The following is a 27,601-nucleotide window of genomic DNA, read 5'->3' as shown; positions in this document are numbered from 1 at the left end:
GCCTAAAGGTCACAGGGACACTACGCATCTTGAGAATCCTTGCAATCTTATCAGTAGTCCCCTGAACAAACGGAAGATGGACACCTGGAATCCGTTCCTTCGATTCCCTTTTTGCCAGAGAATTCTTGGCAGCTTTAAGGAAAGCCTTCTGACCCATGTATCTACTATACCCATTCTCAACAAAGACATCAAGGAGATGGGATTTTTCTTTCTCAAAATTCTTTTTATCCGAGATCCTTAGGGCCTGAGTAGCAAAGGTATCGAGAACACCCATCTTTTGAGCTGGGAAATGGTGGGAACTGGCATGAAGATACTGTTCCGTATGCGCAAAGTGAGTGAATTAGAGCTTGATAGCGAGTTGAGTGCAGAAGTATAGTGCTACGGACAATGGTAGCTTATGCCAAAAGAAGGGAAATCCTGGCGAGGTTGAGGAGCTATAGAGGGAAGGTGTGGTTTTGTGAGAGCGGTGATATCAAATTGAAAAGGACTTCCAAAGATCTGAGTTTGAAAATCCCATGAAAATATAGATATGACTAGCTGAAGCAGGTGGGTGCCTACATAGATCTGAGGTCGGAACCTCTAAACAAGTTGGTGCTTACTAATATGAGGGGGTTGGGGCCTCATGTGAGTTGTTGCTCACGTAGAATTCATGTAATCATAGTTAGTGCTTACAATTTACATCATAATACAAACAAAGATTTGTGGTTTTTCTCCCCGAAGGGTTTCCACGTTAAATCATTGTGTACATATGTGATGTGAATCCTTTGTTGTTGTGTGTACCTTGCGTATTTTTGAATGATTGGTTAAATAATTTTTAAATTGTATAATTATTGATTCACCACCCCCCGCTATTAGTAATTCTTGATTCCCAACAATTGGAACCAGAGTGGGTTCCTTCAAGAACAATTTAACAATTGGAAGGTAGATCTGCGGGGAATCATGGCAAATCGGGAAAATCAAGATGTATATTCAAGCATAATACCAGTCTTTGATGGATTCAATTATGTATTTAGATGAGTTAGAATGGAAGCATACATTATGTCTCTTGGTGTGGATGTATGGGATTCAATAGAATTTGGATACACAATTCAACGACTCCACTAATAGATCCTTATGACAGAAGATCTTATAAAAATAATGCAAAGGCCAAGAATGTGATTGCAGTTGGTCTTAACCAATCCGAGATGGTAAAGGTGATGCACTAAAAATCAAGTAAAGAAACTTGGGATAAATTCATAAATGCTATGATGGAGATAACAAGGTAAAGTGGGCCAAACTCCAACATATAGAATGAAATTTGTAAGCCTAAAAATGAACAAGGATGAATCCATTATTGAGTAAATCCTTAGAGTTGATGAGGTTGTGAATATAATTAGAGGACTTAATGAGGATATTAAAGAAAATGTAGTTTTCCAAAAGGTATTAAGATATCTTCCATTGATATTTAATTCTAAGATATCAATAATAGAAGAAATGTCATATTTGAAAAGCCTCACCATGGATTAACTCCATAGAACTCGTACTGCCTATGAGATGCGAATTAGAGGAGAAATATTAGAATCAAATGAAGTAGTGTTCAAATTATCAAAGAAGAAGAAGCCCAAGGAAAACAAAAACATCAAGATTTCTCTAATTGTGGCTCAAATAAGGAGATGGCTCATTTTGTAAGAAAATTGAAGAGGGGCTCAAGCAAGTATAATATAAGCTACTTTTTAAGCGTTTTTACTATGGTGGAGTAGGACACTTTGTCTCAAAATTCCCATATACTAAATCTGAGAAACAAGAAAAGGAGAAAGAGAAAAGAGGTAGAGACATTATAGACCACAAGTTCACAGGTTGGATGTGAGTTAACTCAAAGATGAAGTACTTCCTCAAACAATAGAAATTAATTAAAGTGAATTTTCGAGCCCACTGTGGATCAAATGAATTTTTTGTCCTCGAGCAATGTGAAATTTGTCTTTAAACAAAAAGGCCCATTGTTGTGAAGGAGAGTGAGTGAAACAGGAAGAGTGCATATGCATGATTGAGTTGTGCACAAAGTGAGTGCATTAAAGCTTGATAACGAGTACAGTGCAGAAGTATAGTGCTACAAACAATGATAGCTTTTGCTTACTGAAGAAAGGAAATTCTGGTGAGATTTAAGAGCTATAGAGGGAAGGCGTGGTTGTGTGAGAGAAGTGATATCAAATTGAGATCAAATTGAAAAGGATTGCCAGAGATCTGAGTCTGAAAAAACTACGAAAATATAGATATGACTAGCTGAAGCAGGTGGGTGCCTACATAGATCTGAGGTATGTAGTCAGTTCTTATTGAGATGAGGGGGTTGGGGCCTCCTGTGAGTTGATTCTCACATAGAATTGATGTAATCATAGTTATTTCTTACAACTTACATCATAATACAAACAAAAATTTGTGGTTTTTCTCCTGGAAGGGTTTCCACGGTAAATCATTGTGTACATATGTGATGTGAATCCTTTGTTGTTGTGTGTATCTTGCAAATTTTTGAATGATTGGTTAAATAATTTTAAAATTTTATACTTATTGATTCACCACCCCCCCCCCCCCCCCCCCCCCCACCCACTATCAAAAATTCTTGATTCCCAACAATTGGAACCAGATTGGGTTCCTTCAAGAACAATTTAATAATTGGAACTTAGATTTGCAGGGAATCATGGAAAGTCAGGCAAATCAAGATATATACTCAAGCATAATATCAATCTCTTATGGAGTCAATTATGCATTCTAAAGAGTTAGAATGGAATCATACATCATGCCTCTTGGTGTGGATGTATGGGCTTCAATAGAATTTGGATACATAATTCCAACAAATCCACCGATAGATCCTTATGAGAAAAGAGCTTATAAAAATAATGAAAATCCCAGGAATGTGATTGTGGTTAGCCTTAACCAGTCCGAGATGGTATAGGTGATGCACTAAAAATCAAGTCAAGAATCTTGGGATAAACTCAGAAAATGATATGAAGGAGATAACAAGGTAAAGTGGGCCAAACTCCAACATATAGAATGAAATTTGAAAGCCTAAAAATGAACAAGGATGAATCCATTGTTGAGTACTTCCTTAGAGTTGATGAGGTTGTGAATATAATTAGAGGCCTTAACGAGGATATTAAAGAATATGTAGTTGTCCAAAAGGTATTAAGGTCTCTTCCATTGAGATTTAATGTTAAGATCTCAACAATAGGAGAAATGTCATGTTTGAAAAGCATCACTATGGATTTGCTCCATGGAACTCATACTGCCTAGCAGATGTGGATTAGAGGAGAAATATTAGAATCAAAGGAATTCTTGTTCAAATTCTTGAAAAAGAAGAAGCCCAAGGAGAACAAAAAACATCAAGATTGGTCTAGTTGTGACTCAAATAAGGAGATGGTTCATTTTGTAAGAAAATCAAAGAGGTACTCAAGCAAGTATAAAGGTAAGCTACCTTTTAAGTTCTTTTACTATGGTAGAGTAGGATACTTTGCCTCAAAATTCCCATATACTAAATCTGAGAAGCAAGAAAAGGAGAAAGAGAAAAGAGGCAGAGACATCAATAAAAAATATCAAAAGAAGAAAACTCACAGAAAATTAGTTTCTACTCTAAAGAAGACAATGATACATCTAAATCAAACAATGAAGTGTCCTCTGAAGGATAAAAAATGAATGCACATTTATGGCATTTGAATCTACATCAAAATTTGAAGACAAATAAGATTTTGAGGAAGGGGTAGTGGACCTCAAAGCATAACTAGTCAGTGCATTGGAGGAGCTGAAGAAGATGAGGAAAAAGAAAAAGCTACTAAAGGAGCAACTTCTGAGAGCGGAAGAAGGTATGTATAATTATGATAATGAAGAATTTAATCTTTAGAAAGTTAAATTGGAGGAAGCTATTAAACTTAGAGATATTCTAGTGACATAATTAAAGGACAAACAAAAGAGCCATGATAGGCTAGAAGTTTAAAATGAGTCTATGAAGCTAGAAATGTCAAAGAAGCTAGGAAATACTAGCATAGATGCATTTGATGAAAACAACATATCTCTAAAGACTCAACTTGAAGAATACATCAGCTCCTTAAGAATTAGGTAGCAAAATGGGAAATAAATTGCCATGAGTTAGAGGTAGAAGTGATCTATTTGAGAATACATTTGGTGAAATCCAAGGCCAAAATAGATTTAAACATTATATTTACTAAAGGTTTAGAAGTCTTGGATGAAAATCTCATCTCCCAAAGACCATTAGTAAGTAAATTTGGTCTGGGATATAACAAACCTCAGTTGACCTCCAAAGGAGAATCAAGCACCAGGTCCACAAGAAAGGAAGAACATCATAGCTATATGGAAAGGAAGAATTGGTAAGGATGAAAGGGTGACAAAGCCAAAAAGTGTCAACCCAACCAAGACCACAACCATGCATTGACGCAGACTTGTCAATCGAAATTCCAAACGACATCATTCTAGTAGATCTGCTCAAATTCAACAGAAGCAATATTTCAAGTATCCAAAATTATTTTATGTGAATTGAAATATTTTTCATAAATTTAGTCATAAAGTTGTTGATTGTAAATTCATTAAAGTTGAAAGAGATGAAAATTATAAATCTATAAAAAAAATTATTGCACAAAGAAACTCATTCTCTCCCCTTATGAATGAGATTGAGTGTTATGTTTTCCACAACTATGGACATAAAGCTAATGATTCTTGCAATAAATTGTTTAATCCTACTAGACAATAAAAGTTTAAAGAGTCAACCCCTTAGAGGAATGTGAAAAAGTGGAAATAAAATACAAATAAGGATGAGGAATGTGGGGTTGTCTTGGATGGTCATGAACAAGAAAAAAAAGTGATATGTTGATAATAGACGTTACAATCATGTATCTAGAGATAAAAGCAATTGTCTAAAAGAGAATGGGAAAGGTATTTTAAAGTTTGGAAACAATTCTCTAGCTGAAATTAAAGGGAAAGGAACAATTAGCCTAGATGAGAAGGCCAAGGCGCATAATGCCTTGTAAGTGGATAGACTTAAACACAACAATCTGAGTGTTATCCAAATGTGTGATAATGGCTACGATGTTATATTTTGTTCTAAATATTACGAGATTAGAAAAGGAGAAAATAAGGTAGTAGGAAAAGGAATCAGAAACCCCTGCAATGTTTATGTCTTTGATGATTTGAGAGTGAATTCCTATCTGAGCAAGATATATGAGATATGGTTATGGCATAGAATAATGGGGCATGTAAAATTTGACAGCTTGGTGAAGGTCAACAAAACAGAGGCTATAAGGGGTTTTCCAAAGATATCCCTATATGAAATTCCTGTCAATTTGGTACACACAAAAGAGTAAATTTTGAGACAAAGGAGTACTCTTCATCTAGACCCCTAGAACTAGTACACATAGACATCTATGGTCCAACAAGAGCATAAAATCAAAGAGGTGAGAAGTATTTATTTTTTTCAATGATGATCTCACTAAATATACGTGGGTCATGCTATTAGAGAAATCAGAATATTTGAACAAATTTAAAATGTTCAAGGCACAAGTTGAGAATGAGAAAGATTTGAATATCAAGTGTCTACAGTCAGACAAAGGAGGAGAGTACACTTCAAGGAAGTTCGAAGAGTTATGCGAAGAACACAACATCAAGAGACAATACTTTGTGGCAAGAATGCCTCAACAAAATTGTGTGTTGGAAAGAAATAATAGAACCATTCAAGATATGGCCAGGACCATGATGGATGAAGGAAATGTTTCAAAACTTTATGGGGAGAAGCAACTCAAATTGTTGTTTACTTGGCCAAAAGAATTTAGCTCAGGTAGAACAATGATAAGTCTCCCTATGAGTTGTGGAAAGGAAGACAAGCCTTAGTGAAGCAACTTAAAGTCTTCAAGAGAAAGTGTTATATAAAGAGAAATGAACAAAATATTGGTAAGTTTGACTCTCGTGTAAATGAAGTCATTTTTCTTGGATACGCAATCAGAAGCAAACGTTACAAATGTTATAACAAAATGACTAAGAAGATTGAACTATGCATTGATGTCAGATTCGATGAAGATGTACATAATATAGAAAAGCCTCGTGAGAAATTAGATAAGGATGATGATTGTGTTTACAAATATGAAGAACCTGAAGACGAAAGAAGAAGAAGATGAGGATTTACAAAAATCATCTCAGAAACACAAAACACCATCTAGATATATGCAGAAGCAACATCCTAATAGCTAAATAATTAGAGACAAACATCTTTGTGTGTAGACAAGATGAAGCAAGCTCCTAGAGCTTGGTATTCCAGGCTTGATAAGTATCTATAGTAGCAAGGATTTAAAAGAGGAATAGAAAATAGAAATTTATATATTAAATATGATAATGATAATTTGTTGATCATTATTATGTATGTGGATGATATCATTTTTGGAAGTGATTTAGATACACGGGACATCAATTTAACGAAGCAATGCAAAAGGAGTTTGAAATGTCCATGCTAGCAGAGTTGTCATTCTTCCTTGGAATGAAAATTGCTTAGTCAAAAGAAGGTATTTTTATCTCCCAATCTAAATATTTGAAAGAAGATTTAAGAAGGTTTGGGATGGATGATTGCAAACCTATTTTTACTCTCATGGTAACGAGTTATAAACTAAGGAAAGAGGATGGGTCCCCCACTATAATCCAAACGACTAACAAGTAAATGATTGGGAGCTTGTTGTACTTAACATCTTGAAGACCAAATATAATGCAAGCAGTAAGACTGGTGGCTAGATTTGAAGAAAATCCAGAAGGAAAATCATGTTAATGCAGTTAAAAGGATATTCAAGTATCTTCAAGGCATGATAGACGATGGATTGTGGTATGAACGAGGTAAATGTTTTACTTTAAAAGCTTATGTTGATGTTGATTGGGCTAGCGGTATTGATGACATGAGCAATACAAGTGGCACACCATTATTTTTGGGGAACTGCCTTAGTATCTTGGGTAAGAAAGAAACAAATTTCTGTCTCTTTATCTACAATGATAGTTGAGTACATCACTGTAGCTACACGTTGTACTCAAATTATGTGGATGAAACAAACACTGAATATCAAATTTGAGCTAAATGAACCAATCCCCATCATGTGTGATAATATGAGTACCATTAGTATTTCCAAAAACCCTGTTATGCATTCAAAAACTAGACATGTTCCAATTAAATATAATTTCTTATGAGATCAAGTTGCTCATCATGTTGTTAAATTGGAATACGTGGCTACTAATCAACATATTGCAGATATATTTACAAATTCGCTTCCTAGGGAGCCATTTGAATACCTCAAACGCAAGTTGGGAGTGGTCTCTCCCTCATCCAAATGACTCGCTGTTTGAGATCACACAACTAATATGTTCTAGGAACAATTTCATGAGTAGGTTGCAGGTCCAAAAGGTTGAGAAAGTGAAGAAAAGTAAACTGACATACCTTCTGCTTTGTATGTATGGATGCAAGAGAAAATTTGTTGGTTGGATAAGGCATGATCTCAGGGGGAGAGTCTTTCATTTTGTACGCCCTTTACCATTGATGTCAAAGGGGGAGAAGGAACAAAACATCAGTATCTCAGGGACATAACATAATACGGGGGGAGAAGAAGAGTCGACATATGAAAAGGGGAGAACATAAACCAAACATTGATGTGTTATTGGCATCCTAGAGGAAGAATTCATGGGAAAAGAGGTTTCGGCGTAGGAAAAGGGAGGAGGAGATGAGTTGTCCAAACATTGTTGTTTTGGACAATGACAGGAAAGCAAGGAGTGATCAGCCGTGGTAAGTATCATGCTCAAGGGGAGTGTTGAGCATGTAGATGAGTGACCCCAATCGATGTCAAGGGGAGTGTTTTTGCCTACTGTTGTTGTTTCCATCAATGTCTTATACATGTTTGGTAGATTTACCATCAATGCCAAAGGGGGGGATTGTTGGACAGAGTGTTGTCATTAACTAGCATTGGATGATTGGCATTGGCGATTGTTGGGCATAATGTGGAAACTGATGTCATGCAGTGTAAAGGTCAGAGGGGGTCTTGCTAGTTGGTAAGGTATTTAGTTGAGAGTCATCATAGGAGTACAAGTGAATAATCCTTAAAACAAAATGATTGTGACTAGTGGATGTATGGTTCAATGACCTATTGGTGGAGGCATTTTTTTGTAGAGGATAAGTTTGCACGCTCCTGCAAGCTGCATGGTTGGATACACCTCAAAAATACATTTTCAATGGTTTATGCGAGCTTGAAAAAATAATAGTTGTGAAGTTATGGCCAATTGAATTTTGGCAAGGTTCCACAGGCTAATAGGAGCCACGAGACAAACTCCTTTTAGTCACTTTTTGGAGAATTTGATGCCTCATCGTGGAGTAAAGAGGATCACGGAAGGAGAAGTATGGAATGTGTCGCGGTTGACGGAGCCGAGCGACAAAAAATTCCCCATTGATAGACATAAATTTTCATGTCCCACCCCAGAATCCCTGTGTGGAGATCGCAAGTGTGAGGAGGCCATGAGGAAGACTTAGGGAGGTAGAAGGGGTGTGATGGAGAATTTCCTAGGAACATAAATTTATGGGAACTTTGAGACCCAGGAGTATTGGCAGATGAGGTGGCACACAAGTGGTAGTGTCGTCAGTAATGGGACACATGGCATGTTAATCTAAGGCTTTCAAGTGGACAAATGGGCCATATCCAGATGACATGTGGAACCAATAATCAAGCTACACTTGGAATGATGACGTTTGCATGTGAGATGGGAAGTAATGTGGCATGTACTTGAAGTTTGTGTCAAGGGTCATGTTTGTGGACAACTTCCATTGTTATGGAGTTTTAGATTTGAGGAAGGATGAAAAAAGTAACAACATCTAATGGAAGGTCCACATCCTAGGAGCTATGGCTAGTGTTAGTGACATTTCAAGAGCGATCCCACGATCAACAAGAGCCAGTAAATAGGAATCATATTCGAGCACCGTCATTTGACAAGAACTTCACAGTCCAGACTATTTCAGGGTGATATTGAAATCAGTGAGAGTGAAAGAAGTGTGGCACAATAATCCTATGGTTTTGGCCTTAGGGAACACAACACCAAGGCATGAAGACATAAGTTCTTAGCATAAAATTATAGAACACAAGAGCTTGTATATGAACATAACCTCTGAGCTGTAAAGTTTCATTGTTTTGCAGTGTAGTCTCACGAAACAACTAAGGCCTAAGAAATGTATATAGTTGAGGGTTTGGTGTCGAATTTATTTACAAAAATTAAAGGAGAAGTTACAAAGTTGGACAACTGAAAAGCGAGTAAACAGGGGGTTTGATCTCATTATGAGAAGTGATGGATAACGACCAACAGAGAGTAATATAAGTGTTGGAGATTGTGTGAAGAAAAATAAGTGCAATTGTGTAGCTCAATAAAAGAAGGTGATAAGGGTGAAACCGCGATTAGTGAAAATTAACGATGGGACTTTGCATTCTGTAGTTTATAGTAAAGTGGAAAAATTATAGAACCACAAGTTCACAGGTTGGATGTGAGCTAACTCAGAGATGAAGTACTTCCTCAAATAGGAGAAAATATAAAATACATAATCAAAATTGAATGACAATAAATAACAAAGAAGTTATAAATAAATGCGTGCACATATAAGATATTAAAGTGTAATTGTAAAATGAAAAAAATTAACATTTTAATAAACCATTAACTTTAATCTGAAATTATATCAAATACAATAGTATGATGAGGCTTCCTTTAAGGTTTGGATTTCTTGGCAGCACTGTGAAGTTTTTTGTAACCCTCAACGAGTCTCCTACGGGTCGATAACCACAAGCTCGGATGGCCCTACTTCCCTATCCCCTTCATCGATACCTGATATGGCCGCATTCAATGCTCTAATCTCCAATGGGTCGAAATTTGAAAATACAAAGCCCTCACGCTTTCTCAAAAATCTTGAGGAGTCTGAAGGTAGAGATCAATGCTTCTCAGTCCATAACAAGGACTCTTCAACTTGTGAAATGAGGTTTAGTGGGCCAGATCATGGGGATTTGGCCTTCTCCACACTCCTTGAAGTAGTGCGTAAATAAAACTTGGCAACCATTGATAAAGGGTTAAATTGAAACTTGATATTCAAAAGCAACCCTTATTTCATGGGTGCCTAAGGTCTCTATTTAGATTGATGGAGCCCATATTTTAACCTGGAATGTGATGTTCCTTCAGCAATTCTGATTTGGGTTAAACTCCCCTTCCTTTGCATTGTTGGAACAATATCACTTTTAAAAGTATTGGAAATGCCATGGGTAAGTATATTAGTAGTGTCGAGCCAAAAGAGAGTTTGTTTTCTTGTGCCAAGATCTATGTGGAAGTAGATATGGACAAAGGGCTTTCGACCACAATAAATCTCAACTTCGATAATTGGTCTCGTATCCAAGAGGTGGATTATGACCAACATCTTTTTAAGTGCAAGGTCAGTCATGAGTATGGACACTTTGTTATAAGTTGTAAAAAGAAGACCAAGAAGCAACATAATCAAGTGGAAGAACGAGATCAATGGCAATAACCCAAAATTTGAAGAGGACCATCCAAACAGACTAACCATTAGCTACAAGAAAGCAATCTAGTAGGGAACAAAGGCAACGGTCCAACTCCCCATCCCAAGCGAAATCAGCTCCGAGAGAGGGTACCAACAACAGGGTGCAACGATGTCTAATAGCAATAGTTTCGAAGCGCTCAACTTGGTTGAAGAGGAAGACAATATTCCCTCAAGCAACATCCCTCCCTCTCCTAGGAAGGACTCTAGAGCCTCTCCTAGTCTTCTTGAGGATGGAATTATACCCCTTGAGGACGCCCCTATCCATGTAACAAATGAGATCGACAAGGTATTCTAGATAGACTCATTAAAGGGGATGGAATACAAAGAAAGGATGTAGTTCAGGTCCCAATCAAGGGGTTGCAAAATCTAATAGCAAATGATGAAATTAATCTCATGGAATTGCAGGGGGTTGGGGTCAGATAAAAGAATATCATATTTTAAATCATTAGTTCAAAAATGAAAACCCTATATTCTCTCGCTCCATGAGACTAAATTGAGATCCCTGGTCAATAGTTTGGTCTTAAATATGAAAAATTCAATCAATTCTAACAACTCTAATGTTAAGTGTCAAGACCTGAATAATCTAGTGGACTTGGGAAATATGTTGTAATCAAGGATATATTTTGAAGTAGGCTATATACACTGCAAATTTTGTCTAATTTTGGAGCTTTATTGAAGGGTGTTCACCTCAAAACACATGTATATGCTTAGTATCGGTTATATTCGTCTTTAGATGATAATTTTGATTTAAGAATATATAGATGATACTGAAAATGAAATAAATCATAATATAACTCTCAATATAAAATTGTGATCTAAAAATAATAAATAATAATAATAAAATAAATTATTAATTTATCCCAATTATAAAAATTTGAATTAAGATCTACTCAAGTATAGTTGAGTGATTCTCATTGAATTTAGATATTTGATTAAAAAAATATAATTTGCGTAAAGATATACTATAGGAAAAAAATATATAAAAAAATAACAAAATTTTAAGTTAGAATCACTTAAATAAATTTTAACAAAAAATTATATTTATTTATAACATTGCATATTTACAGAGAGTTCATCTGCCTCTGTGAAATAAGTGGTTTACACATTGAATATACTCATGGTTAATGAGTCGAGCTCTAACATGTAATTTATATTCACTTGCAACCCGTTATTGGAAATGAAATGAACACGTGAATCAAACGATTTTGATAAAAAAAACAATATTTATAATTAATTTTGAGGAAGTTGAATAGTTAAATTTACTAACGAATTTCACATCATTTTGCTCATTTAAGAAAGGTAATGAATTTCACATCATTTTGCTCATTTAAGAAAGGTAAAAAGATGTATTGAGAAGGAAAACATATTTATAAATATTCAAGATTTTAATGGGAATGAAACATTAATCAATTTAATTTGAGAAATTGAGAAAGTGTTAAAGAATGTTGAAATATAAGAATATTTAATTTTTATATTTATTTTTATCTACTAATTATTTAATCTTTATAAAAATGATGAAAATTGATTAAAATTTGAATATTAATTTTATATATTTATTGAATATTTAGTATACATGTTAATTTTACATTCTAATATGATAGAGATGTTGTCATGTATTTAAGTAATAAATATGTCATTATATATATATATAAGAGTTATTTCAAATATATTTTTAATATAAAAATAATATGAAAAATATAAAATTCAGACTTTAAAGTTTGAGTAAAGATATGCTTTTCTAATTTAGTACCCAGAGAACCCACAATAAAAACTATTTTTCGTCAACGTTTCAAATCCCAACAAGGTCCATCATCAGGACATTCTTGAATGATGATAGTAGAAGAGCTTGAATGATGCAGCTTTTCTTGCTATCTTTACCCTAAATTTTTCGAGTAAAATGATTTCACTCCATGTATCCCTTGCGCATAGGGAAATGATTCTGGATTTAAGACATTTGTGGTTTATATCTTCTAATTTAGTAATCGGAGAACCCACAGTAAAAACCATTTTTCATCAACATTTCAAATCCCAACAGGGATCCATCATCAGGACATTCTTGAATGATGATAGTAGAAGAGCTTGAATGATGCAGCTCTTCTTGCTATCTTCACCCTAAATTTTTCGAGTAAAATGATTTCACTCCATGTATCCCCTCCGCATAGGGATACAAAATAACAAACTTGTAAGTTAGAATCACTATATATACATACATATATATATATATACATACATATATATATATATATATAAAAGACTCTATGAAATAAGTGATGTACACATTGGATACAATCATGTTTAAGAGTTAATTTACTATATGTAATTTATATTCACTTGCAACTCCTTATAAGAGATGAAGTGAACACATGAATCAAACAATTTTAATCTTAAAAAAATACAAATAATTGATTTCGAGGAAGTTAAATATTTAAATTACTAAAATGTTTATGAATTTCACATCATTTTGCTCACTTAAGAAAGGATTCGTCTAACGAGGCGGAGGAATTGCCCAGACGGGCCAAAAGTGGCCAGAATCCAAGCAAAAAAATTTCAAAAAATATTGTAGAGACAGTGTTTGAATCGTGTTTTTGATGGTGGAAATGGATTCAACACCATCAAAAACGTTTAAGACTCCTAAAATTTTGAAGTTTAACAACTATAACTTGGATTTACAAAAATCCTTTCCGGATTTTCTTTAAATATCACTGGAATTTCCATAACTTTCCGAGCAATTCCTCTGGCTAGTTAGACTATGACATTAAGAAATGTAAACAAATACTAAGGAAAAAACATAATTATAAATATTCAAAATTTTAATGAGGAAATACATAATTTGAGAGAGTCCCAAAAAAATATTGAAACATGAAGCTTCTCCATCTCCATCTCTATCTACTAGCTATTTAATCTTTATAAAATAGTGGAAAATAGTTAAAAATTGAATATTAAACCTATATATTTATTGAATAGTTAGCGTACATACTAATCTTACACTGATAGAGATATTGTCATGTATCTAAGTCACAATTATGGCATCATATATATATATATACCAAAGAGTTATTTGATATATACATTTAATATAAAACTAATTATATAATTAATATATATGTGTGGGGAAAATACAAAATTACAAAAAAAAAATTAAATAAAAATATTATTATAATATAAGTATAAATATCTTAAAAATATTTTTTTATCCATTAAAAATTAGTATAATTTTTTGAATTTTAAATTTTGTAAAATTAAATATTAAATTTAAATAAATTTTATGTAATAAAAAGTATTGTTCAAAATATTTGATCTTTTTACACTACATAAATTTATTACATCACTAGGGATGGCATGAGGAGGGATCCTATGGGATCTCGTTGGACATCAAGAAGTTAAATTTGCATGGGGTTGGGCTAAGAAACCAACAACATGGCAGAATTGTGTGGTCTTCTTCTAGGTTTGTCCTTAGCCAAGGACCTCAAAATCTCCATATTCACGATTATTGGAGACTCTCATATCTATTCAACTTTTGAAAAGCAATGCACCCTCTAAATCCAACAAGCCTAATCTACTTTTGCAAAGGGTCAAGAGCATCTTGGAAGTCTTCCATCATAAAAGCTTTTAACACATCCTAAGAAGTCATAATAACATGGTAGACCAACAAGCTAATCAAACCTACGATCTAAAGAAAGGTCAAAAAGAAGTTGCCAAATCATCCCATGATTTGGAAAATGACCATCATATATCTCTCTAAGTCTATTGATCTCAAATGCAACGGAGCCAATGGTGCAATCATAATTTAACTCTCAAATCCAAGGACATGATTACAATTTGGGTGCATTATGTGTCATGTGATGCAAGTCTTTTAATTGAAGAAGGTGTATTATGGAAGGGGCATTGGGCAAACACAATAGCCACGCGCCCTCTTATACTCAAATTTTGGTCTATCAACTCAATCAACCTTGGCCTTTAAATCCCAACTGTGAATTGTGTATGATCTCAGTATAGGTATTTGCAATAGCTTCAAGGAACAAGATTGAGTTTTTGTGGAGAGATCAAATTTCCCATCACACATTCATGGAGGGAAACAAATACAACAATCTCAATTTTTATCTGTCAAGAACGGGTCATCATTTGCAGAGTAAGTAAGCCAATCTCCTTCCTTTCCCTTCCTGGAGTCTTCGCCATTGGAAGGCGAAGCAAGGATCGAGATTTGACGCACCTAGCATTGATAATTTTAGACTTGCGGTTATGCTCAATCATGGAATGTGTCATAGCAACCTCAACGAAACCTGAATTTGACATCCTTACACACAACTCTGGACAAAGGGAATAATGGACAATACACCCAATGGGCAAGCGAATAAGAAGGGATTGTGAGGAGAGCTCACATGTTTTCTTATTAAAATTGGCTTCTAATTTTGTAAATCATAGCTTATAACCTTGGCATAGTCTTCCATTTTGGTCTACATTCCTTTTGGAAGTTATATCTCTGCCACTTAATAGAAATTTCTGGGGGGGCTTCAAAGGTGTTCTACAAAGAGACAAGTTTGGATATAGAAGAAAGAAATGCAACTAGGAACTAATGGATCATTACAAGCAAGGTAATGATGGGGAAGACCCCCAATAATGTCCTCACTGTCGAAACTAATGGATCATTGCAAGCAAGGTAATGATGGGGGAGACCGCCAATAATGTCCTCACTGCCCTCACCCGTCTGTAGTCAACAATGACCTCCTACAGTTCATTCATCACCTCTCCCTCCAAGTAGCGAAGCAAGCAAATAGGTTGATAGCTATGCAACAACAGATGGATCACTATGATGAAGAAATTGATGCTCTTCGTCGTTAGGTGGAGCATGTCAAGATCTAGTTCAGAGGTGGGACTGCAACCAGTGAAAGGAGTTCAAGAAGTTGAAATAGAGGACACAATTCCAATAAACTCCCACAACGAATGAATAAATATTGTAAAATTGTGTTCCTGTATGGATAATTTTGTAAGACCTATAATTATAAACAGGTCAATAAAAATATTATAATTTCTAATTTTGGCGATATGAAGATTGAACCTCCTAAAAATCCCTATATCATCATAAAATATTACTTTAAAAATTATGTAATCTTTCCAATTTTTATGGCAACCCAAACACAAATTTTATGAAATCATCACTTATTATTATTAAAAAATATTTACATCACTATGAATTTTTGTAATTTAAAAATAATTATTTAAACAAAACATTAACATATTTCTAAACGTTAAATACCTTTACCAAAACTTTTATTAAAACACAAAAAAAACTTATTTCACATACCTTTATCACAATTATTACATCAAATAATAATAAGTCACAAATTTGGAAGGTTTCCTCCAAACCTTTTGCATTAGATGTATCAAAACCATTACATAAAGGAGCACAACATTAGAAAATTTTGAAAGTTAATCAAAATCCATTACATCGTCACAAATTTTGAAGGTTTGGAGTCCAAACCTTTTGCATTAGATGTATCAAAACCATTGGATAAAGGAGCACAACATTAGAAAATTTTGACAGTTAATCAAAATCCATTACATCGTCACAAATTTTGAAGGTTTCCTCCAAACCTTTTGGATTAGATGTATCAAAACCATTACATAAAGGAGCACAACATTAGAAAATTTTGACAGTTAATCAAAATCCATTAACATCGTTTTATTCTAAAACACCCAATCAGTAACACTATGTCCACCTGCAAAAGTTTTGGAAACATGATATCTCATGCATGTACCACCTCCAACTTTGACAGTCGAAAGGACGCAAGATGTTGATCCCCTGCATATGGAATATTGACTTGGTTATTTATATATCAAAAAAATGAAAACAGAGCAAAATAACATCATAGGTTTAATTTCATAATTTCAAAAATTGAGATAATATTCATAATTTAATTTATTTAGGAAAAATGTTTGCAACATAAGGCTATCTTGTTTTTTGGGATTTGTTGTCAGAGTTCTGAGTTTACTGAGTTGTAAATACTTTATCCTCTCCTTATTTTCTGGTCTACAAATTTTCTGGTGTTATTCCAAAAATGAGATTTTGACATTACCGAAAGTAATGCGACTTCCGGGAGTAACAGGAGTCACAGTCCGAGGCCTGATCTTCCTGCTATCGACATAAGTCCCGTTGGTGCTCCCCAGGTCTGTCACAAATATAATATTCCCTTCACCTCTCTCCAATTGAGCGTGGAGTCCAGAAACTGCACTCACCATCACAAGCACAGTACACTAATATGTTACCAGAGCTTCAATTGACCTCCCATTAAAGAGAAAATGTTCAGAAAATACAAACCCTAATGCTCAGGTGCATTTATTTTCTTCCGATTACCTGTAGCGATGGGGATGATAATGTTGGAAAATACCATTGAGCTTCAATTGACCTCCCATTAAAGAGAAAATATTCAGAAAATACAAACCCTAATGCTCAGGTGCATTTTTTTCTTCGATTACCTGTAGCGATGGGAATGACAATGTCGGCTTTTCCAGCAAGCCGCCCGACAGTGGCTGCATCCTGCAATGCCACATATTTTAAATTAGAAAACACAAATATATCATGCAGCGAGAGTTATTGATTCAAGAAGCTCACTGTGCTCAGACGGAATGCGCCGGGAATGTCCACTGTTCTGTTCGCCAGATGCTCGGTCGTTCCGTCGCCTGAAAAGCAGAGCAGCCGTTATAACCCAGCCATGAATAAATTAGTAAGAAATTGCCGAATAACGCGCACGGAAACGGACAAGAATGGCAGAAATAACAAAAATACTCACCCACAGGCTCAAGAATCCAATTTTCTTCTTCCACTTTTTCGGCCTCCGAGCGTTGGAGTGCCTGCAGAGCGCTCAGCCAATCCTGCCTGTGCCCGCCAACGCGTCTCTGAATATCAAAAGCAGCAGCGGCTTTCGCCCAGCGCCCCGCCACCGGTGGCGCCGGCCGTGCCCGGCCCACTCGGGCGCCTAGCTGCGGCGCCGCTGGCTTACCAGAAAATTTCGGCCTCTCCCCAACATAACAACCCCCACTGCCATTAACCAGAGCTTCCATCTTTTATCTCGAACAGAGATTCGAACCTCCAACTCCTGCCCCAGTATTATATCTCAAACAGAGATTCGAACCTCCAACTCCTGCTCCAGTATTATATCTCAAACAGAGATTCGAACCTCCAACTCCTGCTCCAGTATTATATAACTAGCATTAAAGTAGAAAGGTAGAATCTCAGGCATGTACTGCCCATATCATCTGCTGGTTCAATTAAGCACGAGAATGGCAGATGCAAAGCGCTGGCCCGGCCATTTTTATCGCAATAATGTCTTCAGGTTTTGACTTGGCCGTCCTGTAGCCCTAGTTCCTGCACCAAATCATCATAGGCTCCCTGATGGTATTATGAAATATAAAAATTAGTTTGACTAATTTTTGAAAATTTTCCCGAATATGCAGCCGGCCTATCAAATTTCTTCGATTCCGTCACCGGAATCTCAAAAAGTCGCATTTAGACAACTCCTTTGTTTTTTCTGACCAGTCTCCATTAAAATAAAGCCGTTCACTTGCTATCAATTACAAGGAGACGCGTGGCAGCCGTGGCCGATATGGCCCGGTTTTTCCTCGAATGATGGAGTGGATCGCGGGGGCCTGTTATTCACCTGCTCATTCCGTCACAATGATTACTGTCTGGAATGATGTGGGCACCTCTTTACATGACCCCATGTGACACAGACGTGGAGTAAGTATCGCCCTCATATCATATTACGTGTCGCTCCGTCATTGGTTTAGCAATAAAGAAAAATATTTATTTCGAGGCACAACATTCGGTGAATATTTATGGACATAACTTAATAAGTGAGATTTATTTTTGTGAAGTTTACATATATATATATTTGACCGTTCAAGTTTTATTTTTTCCAATTTCGATAATCTCATTTTTAAATTTTTTTTAATTTAATAAAATTTATAATTTTTATTATTAATATTTTGATTTATTTTAAGATGATTTATAGGGTTAAGATTTTACGTAATTGGGTCAAAGTGTTTTCTCGCCCAATATAGTAGAGTTGTTGGATAATGTTTTATTTAATTTTAAAAATGAAAATAATCTCACGGTGAAACATTTTTACTCAATTAAAATAAAATAAAATAATTTTATGGTTGGACACATGATATGAGAATCCACTGTATTCAATAACCTATTTAAAGGGTAAAATTAAACGAATTTATATCCATCTTAACTCAAATTTAATGCAAATTTTGATACATTTTAGTAATAATTAGTGAAAATTTAATAAATAAAAAATTTGAGTATAATTAGATATCAATGTATTGACTCATTCCTCTAGAGATGAGTAGATGGGTCAATGGATCCATATTCATTATTGACAAATTTCAATGGTGAAGGTTCATATAAATAATGAAGCATTATATCTTTCCCTTAAATTCTATCAAATTTGGGAGAAATTTTTTAATTATTGTTATTATCTAATTTTAAGGTCATAGCCAAGCCAGATTCCAAATTGGTGTATGAGACCCCTTTGTTTGTGAGACAAGGGACCCACCTCCACCCAACGATTTCACTACTAAGTCTACGAAAGCGTACAACTCTACCCCTATAATTGACTCCAAATTGGTGTATGAGACCAATTCTACCCCTCTAATTGAATCCAACTTGGTGTATGAGACCCCCTTGTTTGTGAGACAAGAGACCCACCTCCATACAACGATTTCTCTACGAAAACATCCAATTCTATCTCTCTAATTTTAAATTTATAACCTCTAAAAAAAATACATACTTTTGATCATTAGCCCTACTCAAATTGTATGCCATGAGTAAGTTTTTTTTTTATTAACTTACATTCTTTTTAGAATGCAAACAAGAAATACCATGAAAAATATTTATATTTATGGTTAGTATCTCGAAACGCCAAATAAACCTTATCCAATTTTTCATTATTTTATGCACCATTTAAGGGAAGTTTATCATAACCATTTTAAGTTTGATTTTCAATGTAATGTATCAAATTTATTTGAAAATCATATAACGAACACATTCCAAGAAATATGATCGTTTTGTTTAAAAAATAGAGTAATAATGTGTGTTCGAATAGAGGGAGTTAGAATTATGCTCATTCAAACCATGAAAGTCGGTTCATTGTTAGTCTCCACGAGTATCAAATAAATTAGCAAGATAGAAATACTACTAAAGCAATGAGAAATCCATTTTCAATTTGAATTTTCTTATTTTTCATATTATTTTTTTTAACAGAAATGGTTAGAGAGATGTATTATTTTCTGGTCAAAATGCCATAATTTTGATTACAATGTGCAGAGCAACATTCAAAGAGCTTTTTATTCAGGTCCGAGGTCTCTTTTCCTATGCTACATCAGAAATTTTTACAATATGGTTTCCAGGCAACCGCTTCTATTTTTCCCAAATTAAAAATGCAAACAAACTGCTTCAGCAAGAGACAGTAAAACATAATCACCAGGAGTTTAAGGGATGGGGTCCCGGCTTTCTTCTCCGTCTCTGAGGATGATTCCGAGGGGGAGAAGGGCTGCTTTATTAGCTTCAACGTCGGCCTCTTTGTTATTTTCTCTCTTGACATGGTAGAATTTCAAACTCTGAAAGGAGTTTGATAGGATTCTTGCTCTGGTGATCAACCTGGACAATCTTAGATCTGATGGGGTAGAGCTGTCTATGAAAATTTTTATAATAGTCTGCGAGTCTCCCATCACTATTGCATCACTGATTCCGAGGGATATAAGTTGCTTCAGTCCTTGGTAGAGGGCCAGAGCTTCAGCTTGCATGCTGGTGTTTAAGCCCACTCCCCAGGCAAATCTGAGAGCAATTTTTCCATCCGCTCTCTTGACAACTCCACCTGCACCAGATCTGCCCGGGTTGCCTTTGGCAGCCCCATCAAAGAAGAGGGTAACGTGAGCCTGCTTTGAACAAAAAACCAAGAAATCAGAGGCATTAAGACGGATCTGCCAGCCTTTAGGGAGAATGGCGGGCCTGGCAATTTCGTTGAAACGGAGGTCTAGGGAGTCACTCCAAACTGTATCAAGGTCGCTCAGTCCTGCCCCATCCAACTGCTCCCCAACGCATTCCTTGAGCTGAGTTTTAATTTTAATCCAGACAGTATTGTGGTCTCTCTTCCTATCCCTGAAGATCCTCTGGTTTCTTTCTAACCAGGTGAACCAACAGATTAATTTGGGGAGGATACACCAGGCGGTTTTGAGATGGCCATTTTGGGGAGAGCCTCCAGGGTACGACGTCCTCCAATTCGAGAACAGCTCTGGAATGTTGTTTGGGAGAGTGATGCCCGCCTGCTAAGAGCCTAAGGCCGCGTTCTAGAGTTTGGCCACGAAATTGCAGTGCAGCATCAGATGCGCAGCGGATTCTGACTGTTCACCACACAAGGAACAGCGAGAAGGGCCATGGTAGCCTCTTTTGAGGAGTCTATCATCCGTCAAAATGCGCTGGTGGCAGGGAAGCCAACAAAAATAATCAATTTTTGGAAGCGAGCTTTGTTGCCAAACTCCTTTCCATGGATTCAGGTCAGAGGGAACATGAGGATGCGTTAACAGCTGCCTGTATCCCTAGGACACCGAATAGCACCCAGTCGACAATCCCCAACCATAAGTGTCTTGCTTTCTGCTGCGCGTAGGGGCCTTACCATTGAGGAAGTCTAAGAAAATAGGCAGATCTTTGGTTAGGGACTGAGGAGTCTCAAAATTTATCCAGCTGAGCAAGTATCCATTTTCCCATTTAGATATGTCCCACAGAGTATTGAACCCCGAATTATGCATCCAATCTTTCAGCGTAGACAGGGATCTATCATCAGACAGAGGGTCGCAGCCCATAATACGATCCTCCCAAATTCTGATTTGCTTGCCATTGCCAGGGATCCAGTGGGCGTGATCATTGATTAGGGAGAAGGATTTTTCACAAAGTTTTTGGATAGGCGAGCCTGTGTTTGCTCTTGGTTGATCAAGACACCTTTTCCTCTGCCCACGGAAGTACTTTTTCCACAAGGCGATCTGAGCCCACCCCAGCTTTGGGGCTATAATCCTCCAGATCAATTTTGCACCCAACGCCAAGTTTTGCATTCTAATGTTCTTAAAGTTCAGTCCGCCTTCCGATCTGGGCATGGAGATTTTAATCCAGCTTAATAGAGGGATTTTCTTTTCGTTGGCTTTCCCGCCTTTCCAAAAGAATTTTCTGATATGGTCCTCCATTTTCTTCATAATACCAGCAGGGGCCAGCATCACTGCAAATTGATATATGGGGAGGCTGTTGAGGACAGCTTTTATTAGAACTGACTTACCTGCCAGATTAAGCCAGTTAAATCCCCAGGAATGTATCTTAGACTCGAACTTTTCAAGCAAGGGCAATCAATCTCTGTTGACAGCGCGATGTAAAAAGATAGGGAGACCTAGATACTTGAAGGAGGACCAAGACGAGGAAGCCGCGAAACCAAAGCAACTGGAAATGGCCTGCAATGTGGAGGCAGGGGTATTCCAGCAGTAGATATGGCATTTGCCTTTGTTCAGCTTACTTCTTGATTCTTTGCAGTAATCTTCGACCACTTCTTTGAAACTTTTAGCTGAGGACACAGAAGCAGCGCCCAACAAGAGGGAGTCGTCCGCGAATAACACGTGATTTATGTTGTTAACACCTCTCGCAATGTTCAGACCCATTAGTTCTTGATCCTGTTGCTTTTTGTTCAGAAGAAAGCTGAGGACAGAAGCTTGAAGGACAAAGAGTAGGGGGTATAATGGGCACCCTTGCCTCAAACCACGAGAGGCTTTGAGGAAATTTGAGGCCCTCCCATTCACTAGAGGGGCTATCCAGGGCTCACTGATACAGGCCTTAACCCAATTGACGAATTTGGAACCAAACCCGAATTTGTGCAGGACCTCGAAAAGAAAGCTGTGTCTCACTCTGTCAAAGGCACTTTCTAGATCTAGCTTGACAACCATACCTTTCTCTTTACGGACCATACTGGAGTGGATCGCCTCTTGGACCAGGACAAAGTTGTCCACAATCTGTCTTCCCTTGATAAATCCTCCCTGATTCGCAGGTATGATATTCGGCAGAATGGTTTTTAATCTGTTGGCAATAACTTTCGTGATCAGCTTGTAACCTATATTGCATAGAGATATAGGGCGGAACCGGCTGAAGGAGTTGGCTCCTTTCTCCTTGGGAATGAGGGCCAAGAAGGCCGAATTGGTGCTTCCCCCAATTTTCTGGCACTCTTTGGGTTTCCTTATCATTATGCAAAGGTCTTTCTCCACTATCTGCCAACAGGTTTGGATGAAACCAGTAGTGAAACCGTCAGGGCCAGGGGCCTTGTCCGGTTCCATAGCGAAGAGAGAGGCCTTAATTTCATTATTAGTGATCTCAACATCCAAGAACTGATTATTTCTTTCAATTATCAGGGAGGGCACCTCATTCACGATGGAAGGAGGGAGATCAGCAACTTCTTCTTCACTATAGAGATTTTTTAAATGGGTGAAGGCAGCGTTTTTTATGCTTCTGATGTCTCTATGTATGGTGGTCTCCACTTTGATTTCTGAGATAGAGTTGAAGCATTTTCGGGCGTGAGCTTGCTTATGGAAGAAAGAGGAGTTTCTATCTCCCGCCTTGAGCCAGAGACTACTGGATTTTTGTCTCCAAAACTCTTCCTCTACCAAGAAGGCCTTAAAAAACATGCGTTGAAGATTAGCCTCCCTGTTGATCGGTTCTTTAGTGATCTCGGCATTTTCCGATGCCAAGTGATGCGAATCAAGGCGCTCCTGGATCATTTTCCTTTCCACAGCAGGGTTTGGTAAATATTTTACCCAGGACTTTAGAGCAGTTTTAACTCTCCTGAGTTTCTCTTCCCAGACAAAGAATGCAGAGCCTTTGACAGGGAGTTTCCAGATTTCTTTTATCAGAGGCAAGAAGGACGGCTCCTTGACCCAGTGAATGTTGAATTTGAAAGGAATGGGACCTTGGTCCAGATGAGCCAACAACTCGAGTTTAATGGGGCGGTGATCGGAAACACTGCAAGGGAGTATATGCATTCTAGATTCTAGACCAAGAAGAAGAAAAGAGCTTTGGACGAGAAATCGATCTAACCTTGCAGCGATGTGGCCAGGTCCGATTCTTTTGTTAGTCCATGTGTACTTCCCAGCCGAAGGCTTGATGTCGATCATATCCTAGTCGAGCAGCAAGTCCTCAACCCATTCCCGCGCCGGGTCCCTGACGATGCTTCCTCCACGTTTTTCAGCTGCTGATAGTGTTAGATTTAGGTCGCCTGCGATGATAATATTGGCTAAGTCTTCAGAATCTGCCAGATTCCTAATGGAATCCCAACAATGCTTTTTCTCTATTGAGCTGACGGGAGCATACACATTGAAGAGGGAGTATGTCATATCTGAATCTATATGATGGATTTTTGTGAACAACCAATGGATGTTTTTAACTTCTCTGAGCTTTATGAATTTATTTGCATTCCAGATAGAAGCTAGTCCACCGGAAGCACCTCGAGCTGATACTGCTAGACCTTCGCTTTGTTTCCACAGCTTCTTGCCGATCTGAAGGAAGGCGCAGTCCTCCATTTTAGTCTCCTGGATGAGGAGTAGGTCGGGAAGTTCTGTTCTTATCAGACTTCTTATAGCTTCTTCGTTTTTTTCTTCTCCCCATACCCCTGCAGTTCCAGGAGACGATCTTCATCACTTGCATTTTGAAGGATGAGCTCCCCTAGAGCTCGGAGGTTGATTTTTGTTCTTCTTTGGAGTATTTGCCAAAAGCTTCTCAAGTGTTGGTTGACTGCCCTGGAGCTTGTCTTTGTAGGTCTCTTGTTCTCTTTTTTCCCGCGCAGATTTTTGACCTCTCAATGATCTTCTGGCTGAGGTTTGCGAAGTTTCTATTTCGCCTTCTTCTTCTGATTCCTTCGAACTTTGCACCTCCTTTGTCTCTAGAATGGGAGTCTCTTTTGGTCTGTCTTCATTACTTTCCACCTGTATTGATTCCATGGGGGGTACTTTGGGGATCGATCCTTCTTTCTGCAGCTCTAGTTCTAGGGGACCTTCCGTAGCTGGGCTTAACAGAGTATATTTGTTTCCTTGTTCTTCCATGGCAGGAGTTTGGTTGCTAGGGGTAGCCTGCGAACCATTGCCTTTCATGTTGCCTGGTCGATTGGCTTTGTGGGCATTTTTGGATCTTTTAACCTGGGTCCAGCCTTCATCCTTGCCTTTCTCCATTTCAGTGTTCTTTGGACAGTTCTGAGCGAAGTGGCCATAGACCTGGCATTTCCTGCACTTGAATGGGAGCTGCTCATAGTCCAGCTTTTGGACATGGGACCAGCTTCCAACCCTGATCTTTACTGCCTCGGGCAAGCCAACCTCTAGGTCAACTTCAACGCAGATTCTTGCACAGTCGAATTGATCTTTGTGATTTGCACGATCGATGAATTTGCCCAAGGTGTTGCCAATGTGCTTTAGGGATTCCTAGTTCCAGCAATGCACAAGCAGGTTGGGTAGCCTAACCCACACAGGAACGGCTGTGGGAATGTCAACTGAAGGGTCAAAATCAGGCGTCCACTTGTTGAGATACAACCCTTGAGGACCCATGAAGTAAGGCCCGTTGCGGAATATCAGATCCTTGTCCTCTTTGTCAGTAAATTCAAACATGAAGAATCCCTTCCCCAGGAAATACGAGGTGACACCATTCTTAATCAGGGGAGCCCAGTTTCTAGCAATCCAGTTCTCCATGGATTTGGGGGAGGGCCAGAGGTCCGTGAACTGGCCAACCAGAGCTCTCTCAGCCAGCAAAAGGGCGACCTTGATCGGACCCTCAGGGGGGAGCGAGATCTCTAGAATGTCATCTAAGCATTTAACGAATTTCGCAGCCTCTGAAGCTTTCTTCTTTGGCAGGGATTCCAGGAGCTTAAGGAAGGCTTCTGCATTGGAAGAGGGAGGCGGAGGGGGCAGATCCATTGAGGTGGCAACCCAATGACCTTGGTCAAACCCCACAAGCCATCTATGATACAACAAGCCTCCAACAGAATCTCAGCGCGCAGGACACCGAAATGGGGAGCGCCTCGCAAAGGGAAGGGCCCGCAAGGGACCAGCGGCGCAAGCAGCCCGAGGGCCGAGCCAGGCAGGGGCGCAGAAGAGCAGCAGCTAGGTCTCAGAGCAGAGCGCGAAAAAAACTCCCATTTTCATACTGTTATTGTGCTATTTTTCATATTATTATTATTATCTAATTATTTAATTTTAAGGTCATTGCCAAGTCAGACACCAAATTGGTGTATGAGACTCCTTGTTTGTGGGACAAACCAAATTGGTGTATAAGACCTCTTACGAGGAAACACGTTCTCTTAACCATTAGGCCCACTCAAGATGTATAACCACTTTGATTAACAAACATTATATTTAGATAATTAAATTAAATAAAATTAAAAATTAAAAATAGAATATCTCAATTTAGATATTTGTAAGGATAAAGATCCATTTAAAAATAAGTGAATATTGTAAACAAACAAAAAATTGTTAATATAAATTTTCACTTCTTAAATAAATGAATTATTCTGGTTCCCATATTCACAAACATAATAATGTTCAAGTTCCTTAATATGATGTATTCTTTTAGTTTTGATATTAATATCCATTTTTTTTAAGGTTAAATTCTATTTAGATATTAAAAATATACATTGTCAATGTTTTTGGTTTGTCATTTACGGAACCACATCAATAGTTTCTTTGACATTCAGAGATGTATATCAAAAAATATAATAAGAAAACTGAGTGTTTAGTTTGTAGATCTTTCCATCCTAATTAAGCATTTAGCACGGAAACCAAAAACAAATGAAGATAAGTAAGATAGCTAGAAAAGCTATTACCAATCATGCAAACTTGGAGGTATTTGAAATGTCTATTATGATTGGCTCCTTACTGCTTCCAGCTGAGTTTGATGGATCCAAAGATAATCTTAAATGGTCCTTCATCCTTTTCATGCACTTGTCCAAAGTCTTCAAGAATAAATGTAATTCATCTAGCATGGGGAGGATTTCCTCCTTGGCCTCATTCTAGTCAAGCAAGACTCTACCCAAGAGGATTTTCATGTGCCAATAGGTGTCCACTATGTACATATATTAGCTAAATTAGTCTTTGGTGTGCCTTACATTGAGCACCTGATCTCAAACCTCTCCTACAACTTCTGAATCTGTCAGACAATCATGTTCACTTGCAATGTCATGCTTTGCAGCAACAATTTCAACCTGAATAGCCTAGGGTGTTTGGGTTTGATACAAGCATGTAGAGGATTCAACCTATTGTTGTGTTTTTGAACTTCCATGGCCCCTAGAGTAACCCACCCCTCTCATGCTATGAGCTATCTGCCGAGGTATTGAATCCAACTACAGGGAGAGGCAGGAAAAGCAATCTGGAAAAGGAAGGAAAGGATGTTGAGAGCAGGGGCTTAAGGAGGAGAGGGGGAGGAGAGCTCAAACTATAAGAGAAACTATGGAAACCAAAGATGGATAGAGAGAAAACTTGAGAGAAGATTAAGCTCGGAGACAACATAATTAGAAAGGGAAGGGTGACCCAATGATAAGCAATGAGAGCAAGCTAGGTAAGGAGCCCCAAAGGAACAAACCTACAAGAAAGGAGGAAATAGAATGGGCAACACTCGAAGGACACAAGGTGGAATTGCACCAATAGTGAAATAGACATCAAGGAAGAGCAAGCTTACCATTTTAAGTGTGCAACAAGGAAATCCTGAAGGCCACCAGCTAAGATGATTCATGTAAATTGCCAAAGCCCATGCAAATCAATAATAAGAAATCCTTCGATGCCTAGTATCCTGAGTAAACTGGGACTTTGTACCGTGGTCTTCCACTTTCAAATCTAAAATACTCACTTGCATATCATAATTGTATTTGATGAGGAAAAAAACAAAACAAATAAATAATGAAGATGACAACATACCACCAAAACCAAAACCCATACCTTCCTCGAATATCCACTCAG

The 27,601-nt window shown here is 37.4% G+C and overlaps 1 protein-coding gene across 1 annotated transcript; it reads right to left on the bottom strand.

Annotated features, from left to right (window-relative positions):
- Nucleotides 1–15,920: 15,920 nt before the first annotated feature.
- Nucleotides 15,921–17,972, bottom strand: LOC149144273 (zeaxanthin epoxidase, chloroplastic-like). The gene is made up of 5 exons (XM_089448071.1): nt 17,368–17,972; nt 17,190–17,257; nt 17,054–17,114; nt 16,654–16,803; nt 15,921–16,379 (listed from the first exon to the last, which is right to left on the bottom strand). The coding sequence occupies exons 1-5, from the start codon at nt 17,636–17,638 to the stop codon at nt 16,324–16,326; spliced, it is 606 nt and encodes a 201-aa protein (XP_089304197.1). The 5' UTR covers nt 17,639–17,972; the 3' UTR covers nt 15,921–16,323.
- Between the last annotated feature and the right edge of the window lie 9,629 nt (nt 17,973–27,601).

The sequence above is a fragment of the Pinus tabuliformis genome, chromosome X (assembly GCF_031772625.1).
Source record: "Pinus tabuliformis cultivar Carrire ecotype Pingquan chromosome X, CPIR1, whole genome shotgun sequence".
NCBI classification, from domain to species: Eukaryota; Viridiplantae; Streptophyta; class Pinopsida; order Pinales; family Pinaceae; genus Pinus; species Pinus tabuliformis.
This window is presented reverse-complemented; position numbering and strand designations above follow the sequence as displayed.

What these genes read in the sequence shown, in the direction of transcription:
- LOC149144273 (XM_089448071.1), bottom strand. Translation starts at nt 17,638, where the DNA reads ATGGAAGCTCTGGTTAATGGCAGTGGGGGTTGTTATGTTGGGGAGAGG. An exon ending in TGTCATTCCCATCGCTACAG is followed by an intron (nt 16,804 to 17,053) that starts GTAATCGAAGAA and finishes TGGTGAGTGCAG; the next exon opens with TTTCTGGACTCCACGCTCAA. An exon ending in CGGAAGTCGCATTACTTTCG is followed by an intron (nt 16,380 to 16,653) that starts GTAATGTCAAAA and finishes TTCCATATGCAG; the next exon opens with GGGATCAACATCTTGCGTCC.